The sequence below is a fragment of the Hemitrygon akajei genome, chromosome 10 (assembly GCF_048418815.1).
Source record: "Hemitrygon akajei chromosome 10, sHemAka1.3, whole genome shotgun sequence".
In the NCBI taxonomy this organism is placed as follows: domain Eukaryota; kingdom Metazoa; phylum Chordata; class Chondrichthyes; order Myliobatiformes; family Dasyatidae; genus Hemitrygon; species Hemitrygon akajei.
Genome location: NC_133133.1, coordinates 169,988,517 through 170,013,013, shown reverse-complemented (window position 1 = coordinate 170,013,013; position 24,497 = coordinate 169,988,517). Strand labels below are relative to the sequence as shown.

At 42.1% G+C, this 24,497-nt stretch overlaps 1 protein-coding gene across 3 annotated transcripts in view; it reads left to right on the top strand.

Moving 5' to 3' along the window:
- The first annotated feature begins 9,771 nt into the window (after nt 1-9,771).
- Nucleotides 9,772-24,497, top strand: part of LOC140734940 (leucine-rich repeat-containing G-protein coupled receptor 5-like) — a 176,907-nt gene continuing 162,181 nt past the window's right edge. Inside the window, exon 1 of one of the 3 annotated variants that reach the window (XM_073059664.1) lies at nt 9,772-10,128. In XM_073059664.1, coding sequence (XP_072915765.1) covers nt 9,929-10,128 — 200 coding nt within the window. In that variant the 5' untranslated portion in view covers nt 9,772-9,928. The remainder of the gene's footprint in view (nt 10,129-24,497) is intronic. The other 2 variants (XM_073059663.1, XM_073059662.1) reach the window with 2 other exon arrangements.

The following is a 24,497-nucleotide window of genomic DNA, read 5'->3' as shown; positions in this document are numbered from 1 at the left end:
AAAACTTGATGGAAGTATACAAGACGATAAGAGGGATATATTGAGTGGATAGACAGAGACTTTTTCCCCAAGGAAGAAGTGGCTAGTATGAGGAGGGCATAATTTAAGGCAAATGAAGGAAAGTATAGGAGTGATGTCAGAGGATGTTATTGTGTGGTGAGTGGATGAAATGCCATGCCAGAGATAATGATAGAGGCAGAAACATCAGCAGCATTTAAGAAATTCTTAAATGAGACACATAGATGATATAATAGGGAGGGCTACGTAGGAGGGAAGGATTAGACTGATCAGAGAGTCAGTTAAAAGGTTGGCATAACATCTTTGGTGGAGGGGCCTGTACTATTCTGTGAAGCTCTAGTCTGGCTTGCTGGCCATGTCCCACACTTGCTAGTTTTGTAGCACCTAATCTGATTCTAAGGGCAACATCAACTCCTTTGGTTTCACCCTATTAGAGATATTCCCGTTGCTTGAACCCCATTTTCTCTGCTACTGAAAACTAACATGTTTTCTTTCTACTCGTCACTGAGGGTCTATGACTTGACACATTAGCGACTTTTCTTTCTAGAGGTCCTGCCTGACCTCTACATTTCCAGCAATTTTTATGCTTGAAATATAATTATCTGGAAAAAGTCCACTTGCTTTGCATTTATGAGTTTCAACTTTACATCCTGAAAAATACTGTCATTCAACACTGAGGAGAATGAGTGGAAAAACTGATAAATAAAGCCAAGGGCAATAAAACCATCTGGCAGCTGCTCATGACTTATAGGAGTTCTGAAGTTCATTTGGGAGACTTGGGTGTGATTATATTTTCACGAGTGAAATTGTTTTGCAGAATGTGACATATTGGAACTCATGGGCCAAAACAGCTTCATAACTGCTCTCCGGAGAATACTGCAATTCTCCTCTACACTGGGGTGACTAAACACCTTTGGCAGCCCCTGGGAATTGAGGATTCCTTGCTTCCACTCCAGTTGTGCCTCCATAATCTGTTTTATCTAAGAGTCTTTCTAATACCCCTAAAGTATCTGCCTCTACCATTAATCCTGGCAGGGAATTCCATACACTCACTATTCTCTGTATAAAAACTTCCCTTGGACATCCCTCCAATCACCTTAACATTATGCCCTCCCCATACTTGCCATTTCTACCTTGTGGAAAAAAAACCTCTGCCTATACACTGGATTTGTTCCTCTTTTAATCTTGTGCCGCAAGGCCCAAAGTGTGAACTGCCGGTTGTCCACTCAAGCATCAGGAGATGACTGACAGGGCAGGTGAATGGTAGTTTGGGAGGTGCTGTGTTCCTTCTACCACTTGTGTGTGGGTTCCTGAAACTGGGCCCCATAGTACCATCCCAAAAGCTCCATCGCCACTTGGAATGGTTATGACCAGAGACTCTCAGGAATCAATGGGGGGTGTCGATTTGTTGGAGGAAGCGTTGAACACAGCTTTGAAACTTTATCTCTTCTGTTGGTCTTCTCCCAGGGCAGTGCTCGGAACAGAGTCAGTTTGTTTGGGAGTCTGGTGTCAGGCACGCAAGTGACTAATCAGAGGCAGACCTTGCAGAACACCTCAGGTCAGTGAACCCGTTCCTGCCCAATCTTACTCGGACCTGTCTCCCACCGGCCTCATACACTGTTCGAACGAAGTCGGCACCCGTTAATTCTCTGACCCAGCACGGTACAGCCTTACAGATTCGGCCTTAAGTCCAACAATTTATTTAAAAGATTAAAAAAAGGATTAGCTTTATTTATCACATGTACGTCGAAACATACAGCGAAATACGTCGTTTGCGTCAAATCGAATCAGCGAGGATCATGCTGGGCGGCCCGCAAATGTCGCCGCGTGCAGCCGGCGCCAACACTGCATGCCCACAACTCACTAACCCTAACCCGCACGTCTTTGTAATATGGGAGGAAACCAGAGTGACTGGAGGAAGTCCAGAGAGTCTCGGGGGAAACGGCGGGACTCTCCCACATCCACCCCACCCCCGTCTCCGCATTTTTCACCTTGCGCTATTCCTGACGAGTCCCAGTTGCGATCAAAGTTAAGTTTATTGTTCTCCACACAATTGCTGGCTGAGCATTTGCAGTATTTTTGTGTTTTAGTTCAAATTTAAAACACCCGTGATATTTTGATTTTATAGTTTGCTTCCTTACAGATTGATGGATTCTGGATTGCCAAATTTTCTCCAGCTATTTTTTTTCGGGTAATGTGGCTACTTGGCCAAGGAATGTGAGTGGCAGTGAATAGTTTACAGGGTGTGTATGTGTGGGGGAAGGGGGTGACGGTTAATTGAATTGCTCTGAGAGCCTGCATAGCCTTGATGGGTCGAGTGCCCCCCCCTACGTCCTGCCCCTTACGACGGGGTTGTATGAGAAGGACGAAAATGGGGGCAGGCGGGGGGGGGGGAGCGTTTCTCATCCGTCGCTTCTATTGCATATTAACTCTTAAAGCCATCGTAATAACTTCAGCAAGGGGTGGGGGGATGTTTTACATGAAATAGCGTTCACCTGCCCTCTGCTTTGAAATTTTAACTGGGTTGTGGCTGGGGTGTTACCGAGGTCGCCTGTAGGAATTAAAATCGCGGTTAATTTTATGAAATCATGATGATAATCTATTAAGTATTTCATTGCAGTTTAGGTTGAAAGCAATCCCGTTTGAAACAATAAATGTTGCAATTTAAAGAGATGCCATGAGCGTGTCCCGCCTTTAACGGCATCGGGCAAGGTTGCATTTCTAACATTAGTGGGTCCCACCAGGTGATTTTTAAATTTGAAGCCCTGTGAAAACAGAAGGGTTCTTTGACGTTCTGAGAAGGCAACTCACAAAGGCGGGGTGGGGGGGGGGGGGGTTGTACAAAAGAAAAACAAACTGCACAAAGCTGCAAGACCTTCCCATTATCTCAGCCCCAGGAATACATTCCACTAAAGTTCGGCACCTTCACTCCCTCCCTCCTGCTCGCTCTCAGCCCATTGCTCACTCAGTGTCCTTCCGTAGTAGGAATGTAAGTTATGTCATCTCCGGGACGGGAAGCAAATTACACACATTTTTTTTAAAAGAGAGAGAAATAATGACTAATCCTGGAAACATTACACCAGGTGCGAGGTCTTTGTCTACCAAGAAGCTTATAATTAACAGAGCAGATCGCTGAATGCTCAGGGCATCAGTCATCCAATAGAGAAACGCTACCTCTTCCACTTCATAACTGGCGAGCTGCGGCCAATGTCTTAGAGCCAGCAGGGAACTGCAGGCTGCATTGTATCGTATCCAGCACCTGGATGTTATCACATTCCCACGAACGGAGTTACAAAGAAAATGTAAACTTCCATCTACATTCAGGACATTGTTTCCGGGGCTACGTTGTTGCAACTACGCGTCTAGATGACAGAGAAATACTTGATTGTGCGATGTCACAACCATTTCCTTCTCCTTTGCTCAGTTAGAAAATGATCGAAAGTAAAATTGTAAACACTATTGATACAGATTGATTACATAACACATCTAATATACTCGGCCTAAAGCAGATTCGATATTTTCTAAGTGCCAATAATTCCCGCGGATTGTCGCATATGTGACAGTCCGGGTTAAATGGTGGGAATTAGGTGATGCAATTTCAATTTAAGAAAACTTTTATAGAACGTGCATTTAGTTAGCTGGGCACACAAAATGCTGGGGGAAACTCAGTAGATCCGGCAGCATCTATGGAAATTAATAAGCTCGACGTTTCGGACCGAAACACTTCTTCAGGACTAGTTAGTTCGTTTTAATTTCGTTAGTCTTCGCTTTCTTTCTATACTGTATACTATTCACGTTTAAATATTTGAAAATATTTTTGTGATAGAGCAAAATGGACTGGCCCTTCAGTGGTTTGTTTTAAGATAGAATCAATTGATTTTTGTTTCATTCTGTTAGACGGTTTGTTGCTCTGGTGTGCGTACATGAACAGTCGGATTGCAAGCTCACGTGTTTTATATGAAGAAATAATATTAATGACATTAATCAAATCTATTGTCATAATTTTTAAACATTATTCCAATATAGTTTTAAATGGGAAATTGGTAAAGCGAAGAACAAAAGCCCTTTTAAGTAACGATGTGGTGATTAATTTCACACATTGAGGTAGAAACTATTTTCCATGTGTTAATTTGGCTCCTCTTTTCCCGTAGTTTCTAATGCTCTTTCCTTACCTTTCCCTGCCTCTCATAGCTTGCCAGTCGCAGTGCCTGAGTCCCAAGATTTATATGTTCCGGCATATCTACCAGTTTCTTGAGATTTAGAAGTGGCACCAATAACAACTTTCCAAAGTAGTGGAAATCTTGGTAGCTAAATGCTAAAAAGTAAAAAATGCTAAATGTTTAAAAAAAAACACCGCTTGGCTTCATCCCAAGTACGGATAAATCTTCATGTTATTCACCAAAAAACTTTGAAAAAGTAAACTTTATTTATTTATTTATCTATCGAGATACAGAGCAAAATATGTCCTGCCAGCCCTCCGAGCCATGCCTCCCAGCAATCTCCAATTTAACCCTAGCCTAATCACGGGACGCTTCACAATGACCAATTAACCCCTGCTAAGTCTTTGGACTGTGGCAGGATATCGGAGTACCCGGAGAAATCTCACGCAGTCCACCGGCTCCACCGGTACCACCGCCATACAGATGATGCCAAGATTGAACTACAAACTCCGGCGCCCCGAGCTGTAATAGTGTCGCAAACAAAACCTCCAAAAATTTAAACTTTAACTTCACGTATCAAAGCGTGACTTTTGGCAAGATATCAACCAACACATAATTAACGGAGCAAAACGCAACAAAAAATGCCGGAGGATCTCAGTAGGTCAGGCAGCATCTATGGAAACAGTCGACATTTCGGGCCGAGGTCCTTCATCAGGACTGGGAACAATAAAGTGCTTAATACAGGAAGGAAACGTACAGGGGGCTCTGGGGCATGTTCTGAGTGTGGATGTAACTGGTGGCTCTAACGCGAGGACGAAGAAAACGTTATGTTTAGTGCTGCGCACTATTTGGTTGTTACATACTTACAGAAGACTCTCTCAATTGAACCTTCTCAAAACATAGTCAAAGTAAAATTTATTATCGAAGTACGTACATTCTATGTTACCTTGATCTGCATCTTCTTGCAGGCGTCCACGGAAAATCAAAGGAATACTATAGAATTTACGAAAAAACATTTAAACAAAGACTGATAAATAACAAATAGGTTAATACTTTAAAAACTCGATCAAATCGTATTTAGCATGAATATATCTAAAACGCTTTTCTATTACTCCCTTCCTGCCGCGGAAGCCTAATTAATCTCCGTAGTTTATTGGAAATTAAATAAGCTTTTTTCTCTCTCTCTTAGAATTTTGACGCGGATTAGGTTCTTGTCTGAGATTTTAAACAGACCTTCCGATTTGGAGTGGAACAGCTCCTTTTGTATATATCCAAGAAAAGAATTACTATGACTTCCAGAATTTTAAATACTCTGCACTCACATTAAATAAAAAGCTATGCAAACACGGCCACCGCAGCTTACATTTCAACTGCAGGATTTTCCTTCCTTCCCACTCTCATAACGAAATGTCAGCGCGGCATCATAATGCGAGTTTCATCCGCAGGCGGCTTGAAGTGGAAACACGCAGTTACAGATATTCACTGAGGAGACTACAAGGTCCCAGGATCACCGCGGTCCTGGGACCTTGTAGGTCATGTAATGGAATTGTACCGCACGGGGTCGAATATGCATTCAGGCGGCTATTAATGTAATGTATCCAACATGCACAATGTATGCAGAGCGGTGTACGCTGGGTTAGGTACAATATGTATTTGGAAGGATATGCATTAAGATAGTTCTGCGCTGTGGCTACATCACTGTGATGGATGTGCATTGGTGACTGTGCGCTCGGATGGGTATTCGCTGTCAGAAATCGGCCCCGCGACATTCACACGCAGTGATGGATATGTTGTGTGCCTGGAGCGATGTAACTTAATCATCTGATTTTATGTAAATTTCGATTAGATTATGATTTATTGTTGTTATCATCATCATTATTATGTGTCGTGTCGCATGACGTGGACGATCATGGTCTATTATAAATTATAGATTTGGTTAAAATGTTACTTATTTTAATAGAGTCGCCTCTACTTCCTGAGGATACTGAGGTCCTTTGGAGTATGCAGGCCTCTCCTTCACGTGTTCTACCAGTCTGTTGTCGCCAGTACAATCTTCTATGCGGTGGTGTGCTGGGACAATGGCATCAACACGGGTGATGCCAACAGGCTCAATAAACTGATTGGAAAGGCTGGCCCTGTTATAGGAGTCAAACTGAACATACTGGAGGTTGTGATACAACAAAAGACTCTGCGGAAAATCCTGGCAATTCTGGACAGTGTTTCACACCCTCTGCATGCCACTTCGGCTGAACAGAGGAGCACTTTTAGTAATAGAATAAGACAATTGTGCTGCTCCAAAAATCCCTATGAGAGGCAACTGTTACCCTCGGCCATTAGGCTCTATAAAGAGTCAACCTACAGAACTGATGAACCGCCCCCCCCCCCCCACCCAACCTCCTGTTAGACTGAGGTAACTTTTTTTTTATTCTTTCTTACTTCTCTTCCATTATTTGTATGTCTGTGCACTTGTAATTTCCACTGCGACACTGTAATTTCCTCGGGGATCAATAAATTATATATCATTCTGTCCGTCTTGAGTTATAAAATCGAAACAGTGAGATTATTGAATGTTTATCAATGACTTAGTTCGTTTTCAAGATACTGTATTACTAAAGGATGAAATCCTGAGTATGCAATCAGGCAGGAGTTTGTCCCAAAAAGATGAGACTAGAGACTGGAATCTGAAACAACAGACAAGGTGCTGAAGGAAATTAGCGGGTCGAGCAGCATCTGTGAAGGGAAACGGACAGACAACCTTTTGCGCCAAGACCCTTCACATGACTATCCATTTTCCTCCACAGATGTTGCGGGGCCCGCCGAGTTCCTCCAGCATCTTGCTCGTTGCTCGACTAATTCCGAGACATTTTTTTCCACCTCTCTGGAGTTGGAGCGTCTTTTTGAGACGAGCACATGTTGTGGTAAATCAACATTTTCCTGATGATTTTCTGGGGATTTATTGACGTGCTTATGACGAGTATCTAATGCCAGCCGAGCGTCAGTCTTGATTCTATGAGATTCGCTCTTCACCACCCCTAGCCAGATTCCCAAGTCTTCCACGGCAAACTATGCCTTCCAGCAATACCTTGAGATTGCTGTCTTTCGTCGGAAGTGCCCGATTGTGCTTTTTTCTCTTATCCATCCATGACATCTTCCTTTCCCTCCATTCGCTCCATTCCACCTTCATATACTCCACCCCCATCGCCACATTCATCCCACATCCCAAAGTCACCAAACTTCCATCCGGCTCCATGTTGCTTCACCACTTCAACCAGAATCTCCGTTTCTTTTACAGAGAGTTCGCTCTATTAATATCTATCTAAAAATCTAGTATACTAGGAGAGGTTTATAGCAAAGTGTGATGGTTATCCACCGTGCTCAACATGACAAAAAACCTGCGTGGGAGAGTTTTTAACGTGGAAAGGCCGTTGCGCAGGGGCAGTTCCGTTCTCTCGACCTCAGAAATCCATTCCCAGTGGTACAAACAAGCGTCGCAAGGGCTCTTCCTTGGTTGTTGGGGATGACCATGACGCCTTCTGTGCCTTGGCTCTCCACCGAGCGTTGGATCTCACTGTAGATCTCATCCGCCGGAGGTGACAATATGTATGGTCCAGATATTAACAAAAATGTATTTTACTTTCAAGACGCGACATTTCATCTCAAATATATTTAACATTTAGCGTACAAATACATTTAATTTTAAGAAGCACGAATACCATTGACCGTATAAGTTTGACGTATTGGAGTTGCACTGCATATTTGCAATACAAGACCATTAGCCTTATTTTTAATTAATTTTATTACATAGCATGCGACATTCGAGGATACCAAGTCCAAACGATTCGAGATCCTGTAAATGTTTGTAAAAGTTCGGAAAGCAGTCCTGCCCATTTTCAAGCAGATCTTCAAATGCCCTCCCGCCGAGTAAACTGGATTTCATTCGTAAACGGAACAGCCGACCTCATTTTTAATGCGAGTGAGTTTCATTCGCACTGTTATAAGATAGTAATGGCCGAACGTTGGGAGTTTGCGGTAATGTGACAAAGGCAGGTCGGTTTGTTCACGAAGGGGCGTAGTGGGGAGACGTTGATCAGAATCAGAATCGATTAATTGTTGCCAGTATGCAAAACATACCAGAATTGATTGTGGTTCGGGGCCAAGCGTGAAACACTGGACAAAACCGTAACGGACAACAACAATAGCAACCAACAATTTATAAGACAATCGTGCAAGCAGCCCCGAGCAATCAGCAATTAACAGAACGGTCACATGCACAAACTTCAATAATCCGACTTAAATAAATGTGAACATGTGACCAGACTCAATAATTATCAACAGAACACGGAGAGCAGGGAAGACCATTTAACGGAGGTTGTGCAGGGACAGTCAGAATATTACACCTGAGTGAGTTCTGTTGAGAAGTTGGCTAGCTAAAGGAAATAGGAAATACTGTAGTTTCGGAGATGTGTAGTCCCACTCACTTTTGCTGCGTGCCGCATGATTTATGTATTTGATGCCTTGTCGAGGCATGATTACGAAGGGGTATTGCTTTAATGCCTGCGCTTTAGGATGGGACGTGTATGCATTTTCACTGTGCTTTAAGACGAAAAGGTGGAAGTTTGCGGTGACCTTTGCCCACGCCCCGAAAACGACTTTGCATTCCAACCATTCTCCGCCTCCATCCCCTTCAAAACACTTATTATCCCACTATTTCTTAGAGACAACTCCGGTCAGTTCCTATTCCCTTTTTAAAATTCATTCCCTCTGCCTCAGCCGCTTAACGCTATATACTTGCAAGTGAAGGTTGATACTATCATGAGCATTTGAGAGTTTCGACTGCACGGACAATACTTGCATGCATTGATAGAATCACATTTTTAAAATAAAGTTCGAAGTAGATTTTATTATCACAGTACATGCGTATATGTCACCATATGCAACCCTGCGATTCCTTTTCTTGTGGGTACACTCAAGTAATCCATAGTTATAACTATAACAAAATCAATGAAAGACCGCCCAGCTAGGACGTTCGACCAGAGGGCAAAAGACAACAAACTGTGCAAATAAATGCAAAAAAAAAGCAAAAAAGAAAAACACAATAATATAAATACTGTATATGCACCAATAAACATCGAGGACATGAGCTGAAGACTCCTTGAAAGTGAGTCCTTAGGTTGTGGGAACAGTTCGGTGATGGGACCAGTGAAGTTGAGAGAAGTTATCCCCTCTGGTTCAAGAGCCTGATAGCTGAGGGGTTGTAACTGTTCCTAAGGCTCCTATACCTTATTCCTGATGGCAGCGGTGAGAAGAGAGCGTGTCCTGGGTGCTCAAGAATCGTTCACATCTTCCCAAGGTGGTTCATATTTGCTGGAAGGCATCCAGAGTGCTCAGGTTTGTTTTAACAATCGAGTAACTCTTTCGAGTTAGCAGGGTGATTGACAACCCGTTATTGGTGTGGAAATAGGTGACTGACAGCTACCCCGGGGCCGGTGGGTGACACGGGGGTCCACTCACGCGTGTGCGCTGCTGCCCTTTGCCCAGGAGAGCGTGGATTGGGAAGTGGGACGGGGAATGGATGGGATGGGGACAGAGGTTTGGAGAAGAGCGCTCGCCTCTGTGTGATGTCAGAGATGGGCGGGGCGCTTATTTAAAGGGGCCATGCTACCACTGCTCTGGAACTTGAGGCTGGCGCCGGCGCGGCATGTGGCTGCGTGGCCGGAGTCCGAGCCCCTTCGCCGACTGCCCGTAGAGACATGAGGCGGCCGCGATTGCTTCACCTGTCCCTGCGCCTGCTACTGGCTTTGCCGCTCTGCTTCCCCTCCTCCCAGCCAAGGAAAGGCGGCTGCCCGTCTCCCTGTCGGTGCGAAGAAGACGGCGTTCTGGTACGAGTCGACTGCTCGGATAGTGGGCTGACGACGATTCCTGCAAACCTCAGCAGTTTCACCAGCTATCTGTAAGTGTGTTTGATACCCAATGTCGGCTGAGTCGGGGTTTGCAACGTAATTATGTCAGGCATTTAATGAATGAAGTACTAACTCAATGGCTCCTCTCCCGAAAGTAGTACTTTGCAGGTAACCCTTTGCAATAAAAGTAACTCGGACTCCTTCAACTGCATGGATTTATTTACAGCCACTGCATTGAAATCAGCAGCATTCGGGGTCAAAGCAGCTTGGCGGGACGAAAATCCGTGACACCTGTAAGCAAGTGTGGGGTGCGAGAGAAGCGCACAGGGCAAAGATCCCTGGTTTGCTCATTCAGAAGCTGTCGATGAACCGCGCGAGCAACCAAACGGGGAAGAAGTGCAAACTTAGCTCCAGTCTGCAGTTCGCCTCCCGCTACGGCCATTAGTTCCGCGCGTGTAAAACGGCGAGTCGATCACTATTTAGCGACGAATGCGCGTTGTGTAAAAAAGTACTTTCAAAAGGAACTTACCTTGTCAATAACTGTGCTATTTTATTGATTGTCGTGAAGGGGAGTTTGGTTGTAAGGTTGTGAACTGGGTTTGTTTGCTGGTGAACAGAAGACAAATAATTCATTCGCTGTTATTTATACCTGTTTCGATACTTTGACGTGAGAGTAAAACCGAAAAAGTATTGAAGGCAGACGGGGTAGTAACTTTCAACTCACCTTGAAAGGGCTATTGAAGTTGAAATGTTCTGTTGAAGAGCCAGGGCAGACCGCCGGCTGTAGATATCGACTGGTCTTTTGCAGCGCAGTCTAATACTCCGATTCCGAGCGGCTTGTTCAGGCAAGCCACGGTTTTGCTGGGCGCTGTGAAGTGCGGACATGAAATGTCCCTCAACATTGTCTGATTTTTTTTTAAAAAATCACGCTCGCCGGTCTTTCTCCTGACAAAATGTCTGTGTGCTCATGATCTGAGGCGTCCCTGCACCTGTTTGATGTCGGCATTCGTAATGTAAAACTTACGGGACAATGTGTCATGCGCTCAGCCCCGAGACTCTGCCAAGCCGCCTGTTACTCGACTTACCCCGCGATGTTTAAGTGGGCGATTTCCCCGAACGCGAATGAAGATAAACCGGAGAGGAAGGAGCGAGATCAAATCAGAGCGAGAGCGACTCGAGGCTGCGATGCGACTGTGAAATCTTGTCAGATCAGGTTGCTGTTCTGCATATCACCGAGTAAACATACTTAGTGATTTAGATCAGCACTGAATGTGCATTTCATTATAAATTAAAACATCCACTTAGCAAGTTAGAACCTTCGCCGGTGGTCATTAAACTTAAAACCTTATTTTTTTCTTTACAATAGTTTCCTTTTGTTCTTAATGAACGGAATTGTAACTTATTCTCCGCTGAATGCTGCTGTCTCCGAGCAGCAGGGCTGAAGGGGATTCGGGAGCGCGCGGAGCCACCTCGCGGGCTCGTTCCTGATCTTTAGGTATCGCTTTCACGGAGACTGAGAGAGAAAGCGATCGGCCTGGGCTGAACAGTGGCTCAAAATAATCATCTTTCACACTTCACTGGAGGCATTCAAACGTGTCCTTCAGAATTCGGCACCAGATACAAATGGCAACGTGGAACCCCTTTCTAAAATAAATCCTCGGTCAATTAATCGAAAGACCAAGAGCAGCCGGCTCGTAACACGCCACAAACTAAAGAATTGTGATGTTATGCACCGGAAAAGTCAAAGACCAGGGAAAAGTTAACTGCCAGCTGTTAGGTTGGAGACAACAATCGTTTTTCTATCTACATTGGGATTTAATTTTATCTGAAAAAAATAAAAGTATCTGGTAAAGTCCTGCTGAAGGGTCTCGGACCGAAACATCGACGGTTTACTTTTTTCCACAGATGCAGCCTGGCTTGCTGCTTCTTCCAACATTTTGTGTGTGTTGCTTTGGATTTCCAGCATCGGCAGATTTTGTGTTTCTGTTAAAGTTAACTGTTCTTCGGATGATTTGGAAATTATGAGATTGATGCTTGTACAGTATTTAGTTCTCGTACGTTCTATGAGTGGTTAAGACATAAATCGTAGGGCCTAATGCGACTGAATCCCGGGTTTCGTGTGATTTCTGTTGGTCCGCCGGGGTCAGTCCGTAATCATTCAAATCCAGCCCTGTAGAACCCACGAGTGGGCTTTTCCAGCACATTTCCCATTAAATAAGTTAACAGATTACCACTTTCTTTGAGAGGGATGCAGTTCCTTGTAAATAGCCTGACCCCTCAGTTTGCTATTTCTCTCGGAATGCAGAAATATTGGACATTAGTGTTAGTGTTCCAGGAATCTGAACGGTGACATTCATAAGGTCTGTCCTCACGTGGGTGTGTGAATAGATCGAGTGATGGCAGATGCCTCGTTAACTTCATTTGAGAATACAAAAGGAGCGTTTTGAAAACAAACCAGACAATGAATGCTTATGGAATCAAATACCAATCGCGTATAATGGGCTAACCATGACTCATTCCATAGATTTCTGTGGTATAATGAACGGCTTTATATTTTCTAATACTCCTCTTTAACGGAGGCGCGCGGAAGAGTCGGTGCAATCTGATTCTGTCCGAAATATATCAACAGTCCGCCTGTGTACCTCAAGCACACGATGAAGTAGATATAAATATGTTGGCTCCCTGGCGGGATAACATAAGCAGCCCATTGTTTTCTGTATTCTTGTTTAAATGTGTTTTTTCTTCGCGCACTGCAGTCTCGCGATATGGATTGCAGTGAAATTCCAGTCGGGGGGGAAGGTGTTTTCTCTTTCAGACCCTAACAATTGAGAATTCTCACCCAAGGAGCGGGTTGTTGCGATCATATGGTGAATAATGTCACACATTATCTCCTGCATCAGTTTGACGGACAGGCAGACAGGGAAAGCATAAGGTCCTGCGCCGGGGCCACACAATGGAAGGCTGCAAATTGGAGAGGATGGCGCTTTCGTTGGCTACTTGGCGCTCTGGTCGGAAGTGGGCTGCTGAAGGCAGCCGACTCCAGCGGTGAAGGTGTGGCTCCTATTGAGCGGGAACCTAACGTGCTCGGCGACCTATTAGCAGCCGTGAGCCAGCCGCAAAGGAGCCGTAAGGCCCTCTGAAACTCACGTATCCAAAAAGCCACAGAGAAAGCCACCTTGTCACTTGTAGGCCCGCAAAAAAAGAAGTTAGTGCAAGGGACAAAGGCTCTGCGATTGATATATCCGAGAATGAGAATCAATGCTGACTTATATTTAGAAAAGAATGGAGAGAAAAAAAGTAAAACGGTTTAATAAACCCTTAAAAATAAACTGAGATATAACAAGATGGCTTTGTTCATTTCCCTCAATCTTCACCGTTTGGATAAACGTTAATCTTAGTCTATGCATTAGTATATGGAATGGGCTGGATTATTAGACTCACAAGTCCAGTTCGAGTGTCCAGGAGATGTGGTAACCAGCGTACAAAAACAATAAAGTAACTTAAAAGTAAATTAAAAGAAGCTACAGAAAGTTGTAAAATGACGCAGCACCATCTTGGGTACGCTAGCCTCCGTAGCATACAAGAGATCTTCAAGGGCCGTGTCTCAGAAAGGCGGTGTCTATTATCTAGAACGCTGATCACCCAGGACATGCCCTCTCCTCATTGCTATCATCAGGAAGGAGGTGCAGAAGCCCGAAGGCACGCACTCAACGATTCGGGAACAGCTTCTTGCCCTCTGCTATTTGATTGCTAAATGGACATTGAACCCATGAACATTACCTCGCTCTTTAATATATATTATGTCTGTTTTGCACGATTTTAATCTATTCAGTATACACATATACAGTTACTGGAATTGATTTATTTATGCAATTTCTTTCTATATGATCATGTTTTGCATTGTGCTGCTAAGTTAACAAATTTCACCACATGCCGGTGGTAATGAACCTGATACGGGTTTATTATCATAAAACAGAAAACATAAATATACCACACAGAATACTACGTAGCAAGTTACAAAGATTTCAGAGCTCAGGATCCTCAGCCGACACTTCACTGTCGCCTTTGCCGGGGGAAGCTCCGAATTACGACATGTGAAATCACCCTGGGTCCGTCCTAGGCACCTATCGAGCGGAATCCTTGGTCTAGGCGAAGTCCCAAGAACTGAGTGAAAGGTGCTTCAGTAAATCAGGACTCAATCCGCAAACACACAGAGAAAGATAAATATTTTGGTTTTTGGTTCTCCTGCCATTAGTGCCTGAGGCTAAGAAAGAATCCAGGGGTTGATTAGCAAATATTTAACAAAACCTATAGTGTAAGAATACAACAGCTATGAACAAACATTTAACACATCTACAGTGTTTAATTTGTATAGACACTTTATATGCTGCAGGCTCACAAAGAGCTAAAGTGTCTCTTGGAATTGTTCAGACTTTCATCTAATATTTTTACAAAATTTAATACACCTCGACACAGTACGCTCTGATGATATTCATTCACTTTGTTGTAAACATTCAAGAATGCATTTGGATTTTAGCACCTTTCACCTTTAGGAGATTATGCACAGAGCTTTACAGCTGCAGAATTATTTCAGTAACTGGTTGCAATTGTAATTAGGCAAATGCAAATACAAAATGCAAATGCTAAATGCACAGAACAATATCCAACAGAGCGAGAAATAAATGGCCAGTTCAGTCTAACAAACCATCACACAAGATCCTTCAAAGACACCCAGCTCATCTCATCATCATCATCCATCTATTTAGACTAATCCTATAATTATTTATTTGAGTCATAGAAATGGTCCTGTTGGGCCATCACATCTGTGCTGACTCTAATCCCATTTTCCTGCATTGGGTAACATCTTTCTGTGCCTTGCCTATTTGAAGTGTCTGCCGAAATGACTCCAAGATACAGTAATTTTACTGACTCTACCAGTTCCTCTTGGCAGGTGTTCCAGGTATCAGCAACTTTCTGTGCTAAAAATAATTACAACCAATCCCTTTAAAAATTCATTCCTCTCACCTTAAAACTATGTCTTCTAGTTTTTAATGCCTCTCATCATTATGTGCCTTGTCATACGACATGGGCAATCATGGCCTTCCATCGGTCTTTAATTTGAGAAGTTCTAATAAGCTCTACAAAACTTTTGCACGTCCAGCCCTTAATGTAACTCGGAATGTCATGATAACTCTACCATGGGAAAAAGATTACGATTTTGTGTCCTTTCTATACCTTTTCAAATTTGATATTCCTCACTCACGTCATCCCTTAGTCTCCTCTCCAGGGAAAACAAATCCAGCCTATTCCCTCTCTCCCCATAACTAAAGACTTTTAATCTAGGGATAATCCTGGTTTATCTCCTCCAGTTCTTCTTATACCATGGCAACTAGAACTGCACACAATACACTAAATCTGGTCTACCTAGCTTTCTGTAAAGTTGGAACATAACATCCCAACTTATATATACATTGTACATGTCCTGAGAACAATCTCAATCTCAATGATCCACATCTCCTCCTGCACCGTCTCTTTAGCCACACATTCACCTACCTTATCCTCATCCTTCTACCCTCACAGGAAATAAGCCCAAAATTATGACCCTAAAACTCCTAGTTCGGCTGAACTCTGCAAACTCACTTTGTTGGACAGTATCCATCTTTCTTCCAATGTCTAATGTATACCATGACCTAAAGCTGTTCTCCCTTTCCCACTCACAATGTTTAGCATCCAGTCTGAAACATTCCCAACCATTCCCACAGTCTCAACAACTGTCCTCGAATCCCACCGCTCACATACAAACTGGGCTAGTTTTCCATGTGGCCAGTTTACAATCCATAAACCTTTGGGAGGCGAGAGGACTACATGTTCATAAGGGAAGTGTGCACACTCTATGCATACAGCATCCAAGGTCAGAACTGCAGCAGGGTCTTTCATTGTAACTTAGCAGTTCAACTAGCTGCACTGTTGCACAGGCCATTATGTCCAGCTAAACAAGCTAAAATAGACCATAAATCACAGGAGCAGAATTAGGCCTAGGTTCCCAACCTTTTTATGTATGGACCCCTATTGTTAAGCAAGAGGTCCATGCACCCGGGTTGGGAACCCCTCAATTACACCATTCAGCCTATCAAAGCTGCTCCGCTATTCCATTATGGCTGTTTTATTATCCCTCTCAACCCCATACTCCTGCCTTTTCCCCATAACCTTTGACTTCCTGATCCTGATGAAGTGTCTCAGCCTGAAACGTCGACTGTTTCTTCGTCTCACAGACGCTGGCTAACCTACTGTGGGCTCCCCAGCACTTTGTGTGTGTTGACAGAAATGTCAATTGCTTTTCCACAAATGGCAATTGACATCAGGTCAATTGTAAATTTTGGAATTTGAGCCTGAAAAAAAATTGTTTAACTTCTTTGATAACCTGGAATGTTACGAGATAAAGGGTAAAGTTGGGGGGTATGGGGCAATGGCAAACATCAGCCATGTTCCCATTCGATGGTGGAACAAGTTCAAATGACTAAATGGCTGGCTCCCACTGCATTGAACATCTGAGCATGGGAGAAGATTGGGAGGTCATTTGATTATTATTTTCAGAAATCCAAAGAAAACAGATACGGCAGGCCATGACAAGTTATCTTGTCCAGGGCAGTAGAACCAGAACACTGGGCCTCCACTTGAAGGGATACATTTAAAACAAATCTTTGGAGTTATGAACAAGTAAGACATCTGTGAACCAGACTCACAATGAAAGCATTGGAAGTAATTACATGGATCTGTTCAGACGCATATTATATACTTAATATTCAGGAAATGTCAATTGGAATAAACTATCTGAGTAATTTGGAGATGATAGGGTAAGTGTTTGGGATGAACAAATAAATCACTTGGTCCTGAAAACCTGTTATACTGAGGTCTTGGTGGTCCCTTTCTGGATCTGTGCAAATGAATGGAAAGTAACTGATTACTAATTGAGCAATCATCCACATCTCATGGCTCTGCTAAGAAGGCAGAGGATGACCCAGCAGTTCTCATGTTTCAAATAATGTTTAAAGCTCAAACTAGAGAACATCTGCTGGAAATACAAAGCAACACACACAAAATTCTGGAGGAACTCAGCAGGCCAGGCAGCATCTATGGAAAAGAGTAAACAGTTGACATTTCGGGCTAAGACCCTTCTTCAGGATTGAGAGGGAAGGGGAGTGATGCCTGAATTAAAAGGTGGGTGGGGGAGGGGGTGGAGGATAGCTGGAAGATGATAGGTGAAGCCAGGTAGCTGGGAAAGGTCAAGGGCTGGAGAAGAAGGAATCTGACAGGAGAGGAGAGTGGACCATAGGAGGAGCAGACCCAGGGGGAAGTTATAGGCAGGTGAGAAGATTGTTGGCAGGTGAAAGCTGACTGTTATGCATAATAGTTCAGTCAGTGTCACATGCATCTTTGCTGGGCATGAATATAAAGCAGGGATATGTTCCAAGCTGAGCTGTAAGAGGAATGCTGAAGATATAGTAGCGGTTACCATGCCATTCACTGGTTTGTTTATTATGTGTCGTATCTTATGACATCACCATTATGTGCTGTGTTGTAAGACATGGGCGATCGTAGACTTTCCATGACCATGATTGCTCTGGGTCAGTGGTCATATAACCAGGATTTGTGATATGCACCAGCCATTGGTACCAATGATTAAAAAAAACATTTCTAGTAAACTAGAAAGTTTTCAATTTAAATACAATCTGCCTTAATAATCATCAAATATAAACTTGTTACACTTTATAGATTGAGTATTAATGTGTTCTTCATCCATAACAGATGGGACATAGCAACCACGAATGATTGAATATTTTCAGATAATTTACATTTGTGGTTGAATTTTCTACAAGATAAACACAAAATTGTCTTAGTAAGCTAATTTTCAGCAAAGTAACAGCAAATTATTGTAACACACACAAAATGCTGGTGGAACACAGCAGGCCAGGCAGCATTTTGTGTGTGTTGCTTGAATTTCCAGCATCTGCAGATTTCCTCATGTTAGCAAATTATTGTACCTAGAATTAGTTTTCATCTTTGGGAGGAGTGAAAAAAGAATGCTTTCACGTAACTAAAGATGAAGGTTAGACCAAGATCGAATACCAATTAGAGGCCATTGTAGAACATCGAAGAGTACAGCACTGGGATAGACTCTTCAGCCCGTGATGTGCCAAACTATTTAAACTAATGATGCCTAAGTAAACTAATCCCTTCAGCCTCCACGTGGTCACATCCTTCAGTCTCTGCAGATTCATCTGCCTATCTAACAGCTTCTTGAACTCTTTGTCATACCTGCCTCCATGGTGGTGCATCCAAGTATCTACTACTCTGGGCAAATAAACATCTCCTTTGAACTTAAATGCCTGCTCTCTGGTATTAGACATTTCAACCTTTGAAAAAAGATATTGATTATCTATGGTCCTCATAACTTCATACACTTCTGTTGTACTTGCAGGCAAGTATTTTTTATCATCCCAATGGCTACAATGCCATTGGCTAGAAACATACTGAAATCCCGGCACTGTTTAGAAATGTTCAAAGTAGTCAGGTGGCAGACCTGCCCCTGTGGACACCTGTTCCTAAAACAACGCCAGAAATCCTGCCTTTCGGCTGATGTAACTCTAGTGGGATGCATTGCCTGAAAATTCAACCCTTAAGAGTTCCTGACTTCAAGTGTTACTGTGTGCTGTTAGTTTGCTTACTTGGAAGAACAGTTGGGGTGTTAATCATTAACCCCAACTAAGAAAAGGAGAAAACAAAGACAGCAGAATTCTTTGTTGAGACCCTGAGACTCATTTCATCAATTAGACAAAATAATCTGTCTGGTTGCAGTCATATACCAAACAGCTTGCTGCTCCTCCCTGTCATTCTCATTGCTACCATCAGGGAGGAGATACAGGAACCTGAAGGCACAAACTCAACAATTCAGGAAGAGCTTCTTCCCCTCTGCCACCAGATTCCTGAATGGACATTGAACCCATGACCACTACCTCTACTTTTTTTTTCTCTTTTTGCACTACGTATTTCATTTAACTTTATATATATATTATATATGTACTGTAATTTATTATGTATTGCAATGCATTGCTGCTGTAAAACAACAAATTTAATTACATATGCCGCTGATATTAAACCTGATTCTGAAAGACTGGCAAATGAAAATTATGGTTGTGCTAGGTATGAGGTGATTGTCAGCCACTTCTGAAGTGAATTTCAGTTTCAGAGAAGCATAGAGAAGATTAGAGAACAGAGAAGGACTGGGAGTGAGGTAGAGTGGGGCAGTAGAGGTAATGGTGAGGAGGAAGGAGATTATATGAAGCTCAAGGCTGATAATAGAATGGCTAGAATTATAAAACGGCATGAAGTAAAATGAAGATGGGGAACTGCATGTCTTCAAAAGTTGACATGGTTTATTGTTTCAAGAGATCAGCTTAATGAATCATACAGCAGGCTGTCTGTGGTCACTGATTTCATCCCCAGATTGGTGCATGTGTTTAAACTTCCACTGACCTGAACTAAGTTTTAGTGCATAAATGCCATTTCCAGCAAACATAAAAACTATACATTCAAGGATTTAATGTATACATGTCAGATTTTCACTTTATATACAGTGGTGCTCTGTTTTTCTGAACTGAATATTGTTTGAGTGAATCAGTATCATTAGAACTTTTGAACTGACAATGGCTTGTGTTCTTAATTTTCAACTGTAAAATTTCACTATGTAAACACACTGAAAGTTTGGCTTAATTACCATTTACATTACTGGGTGTAGTCCTGTGGCATCATTCCTTTATTAACCCAGCTACTTTGAAATGGTTAATAATTCTGCTGTGGAAGAGAACACTGGCTCAGTAGCACTACCACTGAATCAGAGGATTATGAGTCTGTGCTGTACTCCAAATAGCAAATAGAGACCTGAGTCTTTGTATATTGACTTGACACCCAGCAGATATTTGATATCATTTGTATAGTTTAAATTTAAAATAATGGTCAATGGTTACTAGCTTATCCAACAAGCAGTGCTTTACAGCACCAATGAACCGAGTTCAATTCCCACTGTTGCCTCTGGTTAAATCAGGGTATTGCTAGGTGGCATGGCTTGAAGGTCCCAAAGGGCTTATTCCACACTGCACCTCAAGAAAAAAGTAAGTAAATAAACAAATGAATGAAGGGAAGGGATTGCTGGGCACCACGGTTTGAATGGTCAGAAAGGCCTGCACGTAAATAAAAATATAAGTTAAAGAAGGCTGGCCTGGAGACCAGGGTGGTATCTGGTCTATCCTGGGTAAAATGAGAATAGCATTAGGTGCTTTAGTCCCTGTGTGGTATGAAGAAGAGAGACATTCACATTCTGGCTGCAAATTAGTAGTGCCAGTAGGAATGGGTAAGTGCATAGGTTAGCATGGTGTTCACGGCTGTGCCTTGATTGATTAGCCTACAGCCACTGGTTGCCAAGATAAACAAGCTGTACCCTTCTTCTGTGAACTATAGCAGGAATCCTGTTGCATCAATCAGTTAAGATCTCCTGAACATGTTGAGGAGTGGAGGTGGGAGGAGGTTGCAAAATGAATGTTGGAAATTTGGCAATTTGTGTCCTATTGGCTGATGAGGCTGAGTTAAAGAGATAGACTCTGCACAGCGAACACATGGTCACTGGAAACTCATTTATTTACTTAAGTGAGTTGGACTGAAATGTGCTGGAATCCTTCTCACACTATGTCCTGGAAGACATTTAAACCTCCCTCCTGATCTTCGCAGGAGATGGCATGAGTACTGGCATATGGGGAGATTTGGCAGTTGTGCTGAGTATGATGGGCTTAAAAATTCTGCTAATCTTTAATCCACTTTGTACGTTTGAAGCTACATCCTTTTAATGTTAGCATGTAATTTGAGACAATATCCAAAAAAAAGCGTTATTCCCTTAAGCTGTGTGGGTGCACGGCCACACAACAACTGAAATGCTCCCACGCACATAGTCTTTGTTGCCGTGCAGGCTGGAATTTTCTCTTATAGAATACTAATATAATTTTGAACTTTAAGTTAACATAATTGTGAAATACGCTGTAGAAAATTAATTAGAATTAAAATTATTTTTTTCTTAGTTTTAGAAACTTTTTCTTAATTCTAGAAAATTAATACATTATTAATTGTGTGTTAATGAATGTAATCCATAAATTTTCTAAATAATAAATGTACCACAACCTTTACTTCGACATGTTTTAGAGCTACAATGTATTTACATTGTGTTTCAAGTTACAACTCTGTAACAAATTGTAACAATATACACAGAATGGAAGTCAGTAGCTCTTTGTTAATAAACCGCCAGCCTGCTGACTTCTGAAGCTGTAGCATACATATTTTTTTAAAAAATTTAAGTGCTGTGCAGTTTTCAGGTCGTGCACAAATTTTCTGCTCAGAGTGATGGCTGGTCTGCAGAACTGTAAAAAAATAGAGGGAACATTGAAGAAGAGCATCTTCCCATCAGAACTTCCTTGTTTGTTTTTAAAACAACTATATAGAAGCTTATAAGAGTTGCATCAAAGAGAAAAATGAATATTGATAATGGCTAGGAAAAAGCAAGAGGCAAGGGGTTAGCCTCAGATGTAGACCATTAGTGGTGGTTGCAAAGAAGCTTATAAGGCAGCCCTGTGGAATCTACAGTGACTCATTGGAATTTGTTTTCTGATCTTAATCTTAATGATTGCCTTTGATCATGATGATTTAATACTATTTATAAAAGCACAATAAATTATTCTAAACACACCATCTTGTTGTTAGTAAGTAATATTCACTGATTATCAAATAAAGCAATATGGGGAAATAAATACTTTACTTTTATTGCTTTGATAATTAAATATTCCAGTGTTATAGCTATATTTTTATGGAGCACAAATTGTACTTTGAACCCACAGCTTGGACTGATGAGGATACTTTGTGCGCACCAGTACTTGGCAAATGATGTTGCTTACCGCCTCTTGATGGGAAGAGGGGTGAAGAAGCAACTATTCTTTTTAAAGCAAGACCCATCAGTAAAACAAGAAGGAATGCACCAAAATTCAAGACATTTCATCTCATCTTTATGTACGCACTGAACCAGATAAAATCCTGAGCAATGTTCAAATGCTATTACTTTGGGGTTTGAGACTATCTTGCCAACAGGGATAATGCAACTTCTGCATTACATTCAGCACTGATAACTGAGGCTGAACCAGACTCAGTTAAAATGTAGTCTTTGTGTTTCACAGAGCATTGAACTCTACAGTATGCCATAACCAACTCTGCCTCTCTTTCAGCTCAATTGCTGATCAAGCCTACATAAATGGCTCTGTTCCCTCTGATTTGAGTACTCCAAAGCAACCTTAACCATTATCTCTCATTATATGTGTTGTCACGTTGTCGTGGAGGAGAAGCTTATGTGGTCCTGAGATACCGAGAACGATGCCGTCTGGAGCTATGCTCCTGATAGGGTCACCCATGGTGGTAAGGTCGAGGGTGAGGTCCCTGACAAAGAACAATCTAACCAAGACCTCGACAGTGGAACAGGCAGACGAAGTTACTTTGAACTCAACGGCTGTGAAGGCGGATGAAGGCTGCAACAAATCCATCAGCTCCAATCGTCACGGTTTCCATGCTAGTGGAATCAGTTGGTTGAGTTGTGAAGTATTGTGTGCTTCTTGGAGTGCAACATCAAGTACACGTTAAACAAATACACACACAGGCATCTTTGCTCCGTGGAAACGCAACAAAGACCATCATCCTCGACCTCAAGGGATACCCATGATGCGCTTTAATGAATCTTCTCAAAGCTTCATTGCCCATGTTTCAAGAGTGACTATATTCCTTCCACCAGTCACTCCTGTGCTTAAGACCCACTTTGGATCCTAGTTCACAATACTCCTCATAAAACCACAATTTTTTTCAATTCCTTCCATGTCTCTCATATTTCTATAATTCCCTCTGGCCTCACAACTGTACAAATTACTTATTCTCCTCCTATTATGGAAGGAGAAATTGATATTCATGTCATCAGGTTGGAGGCTACCAAGATGAAATATAAGGTTGGTACATCGCCTCATCTTGGCACAAGAAAAACCATATACTAACATGTCAGAATGGGAATGGGAATTTAAAAATTTGTCCACCGGGAATTTCCCTTTGATGGAGCTTAAAGCAGATGGAAGGTATCTTAAAAGGGCAATATTTTACATATTGTGCTAATTTCCTATGTTTGTCACGATCATTTGAATTGATACATTTCTTTGATGTGTACTATATTTGATCTTCTGCTTAGTTTTACCATCTTTACGCATCACCTGGGTCCCCTTGACACATCAGCTAAACAACAATTAGATTTGTTCCTCCAGCATCTTGTGTCTGTTACTCTGGCTTTCCAGCTTCTGCAGAATCTCTTGTGCTAACAGTGATCTATATTTCAGTGCTCAGATCCGGTTCATTAACATTTCCTCTTTACATTGTGTCTCTAACTGCATTGGAAATTGATGAGTAATTTTGACATTCAAAGTAAATTCATTATCAAAGAACATTTATATCACCTTATACAACCCCTGAGATTCGTTTTTATTTTATGGAGATACTGCCCGGATTAGGTATTCTGGCCCTTCAAGCCATGCCACCCAGCAATCCCCCAATTTAAGCATAGCCCAATCATGAGACAATTAACCTACCTTTGTTTGGACTTATGGGAGGAAACTGGAGCACCTGGAGGAAACCCACGTCGTCATAGGGAAAACAGGCAGCAGGAAATAAGCCCAGGTCACTGGTACTTTAAAGCATTGTGCTAACCACTACACTACTGACATCCCAATATTCTTGTGGGCATACTCAATAAATCCAATCAACGTAATAGAATCAATGAAAGACCACTCTAACAAGGAAGACAAGCAGTGGTGTGCAAAAGACAACAAACTGCAAATACAAAAAGAAAAAAATAAATAAACAATAAATATCGTGAAAAGAGTTGAAGAGACCTTGAAAGTGACAAAGAGTGTGGGAACAGTTCAGTGATGGTGCAAGTGAAGCTGAATAATAATATTAGGAGTCTAAAACCAGAATTCACAACCTTATTGGATTTTCAATGAGTGGGTTGAATGACAGTTAATTTAAGCATTTCGTACTTTATTTCCTTTTCTATTTAGAAAGTGTTTTTGCTCTCTCTTGTTTCACACCATCCATCACTAATCTTATTTGTTTATGTTGAGACTTGCAACATTCCAATTTGTTGAGATAATTAACTTGTTCCTCATCCTTAATCAGATACATTAATGAGTCCTTTGTCTCGTGGATTTAGGAGATCTCCGTGTGTGAACTGTTTGGAGAATTTGCTACTTGTTAGGAGGAATTTACACTTCAAGATGAAGTCGCATAGTTACCTCCT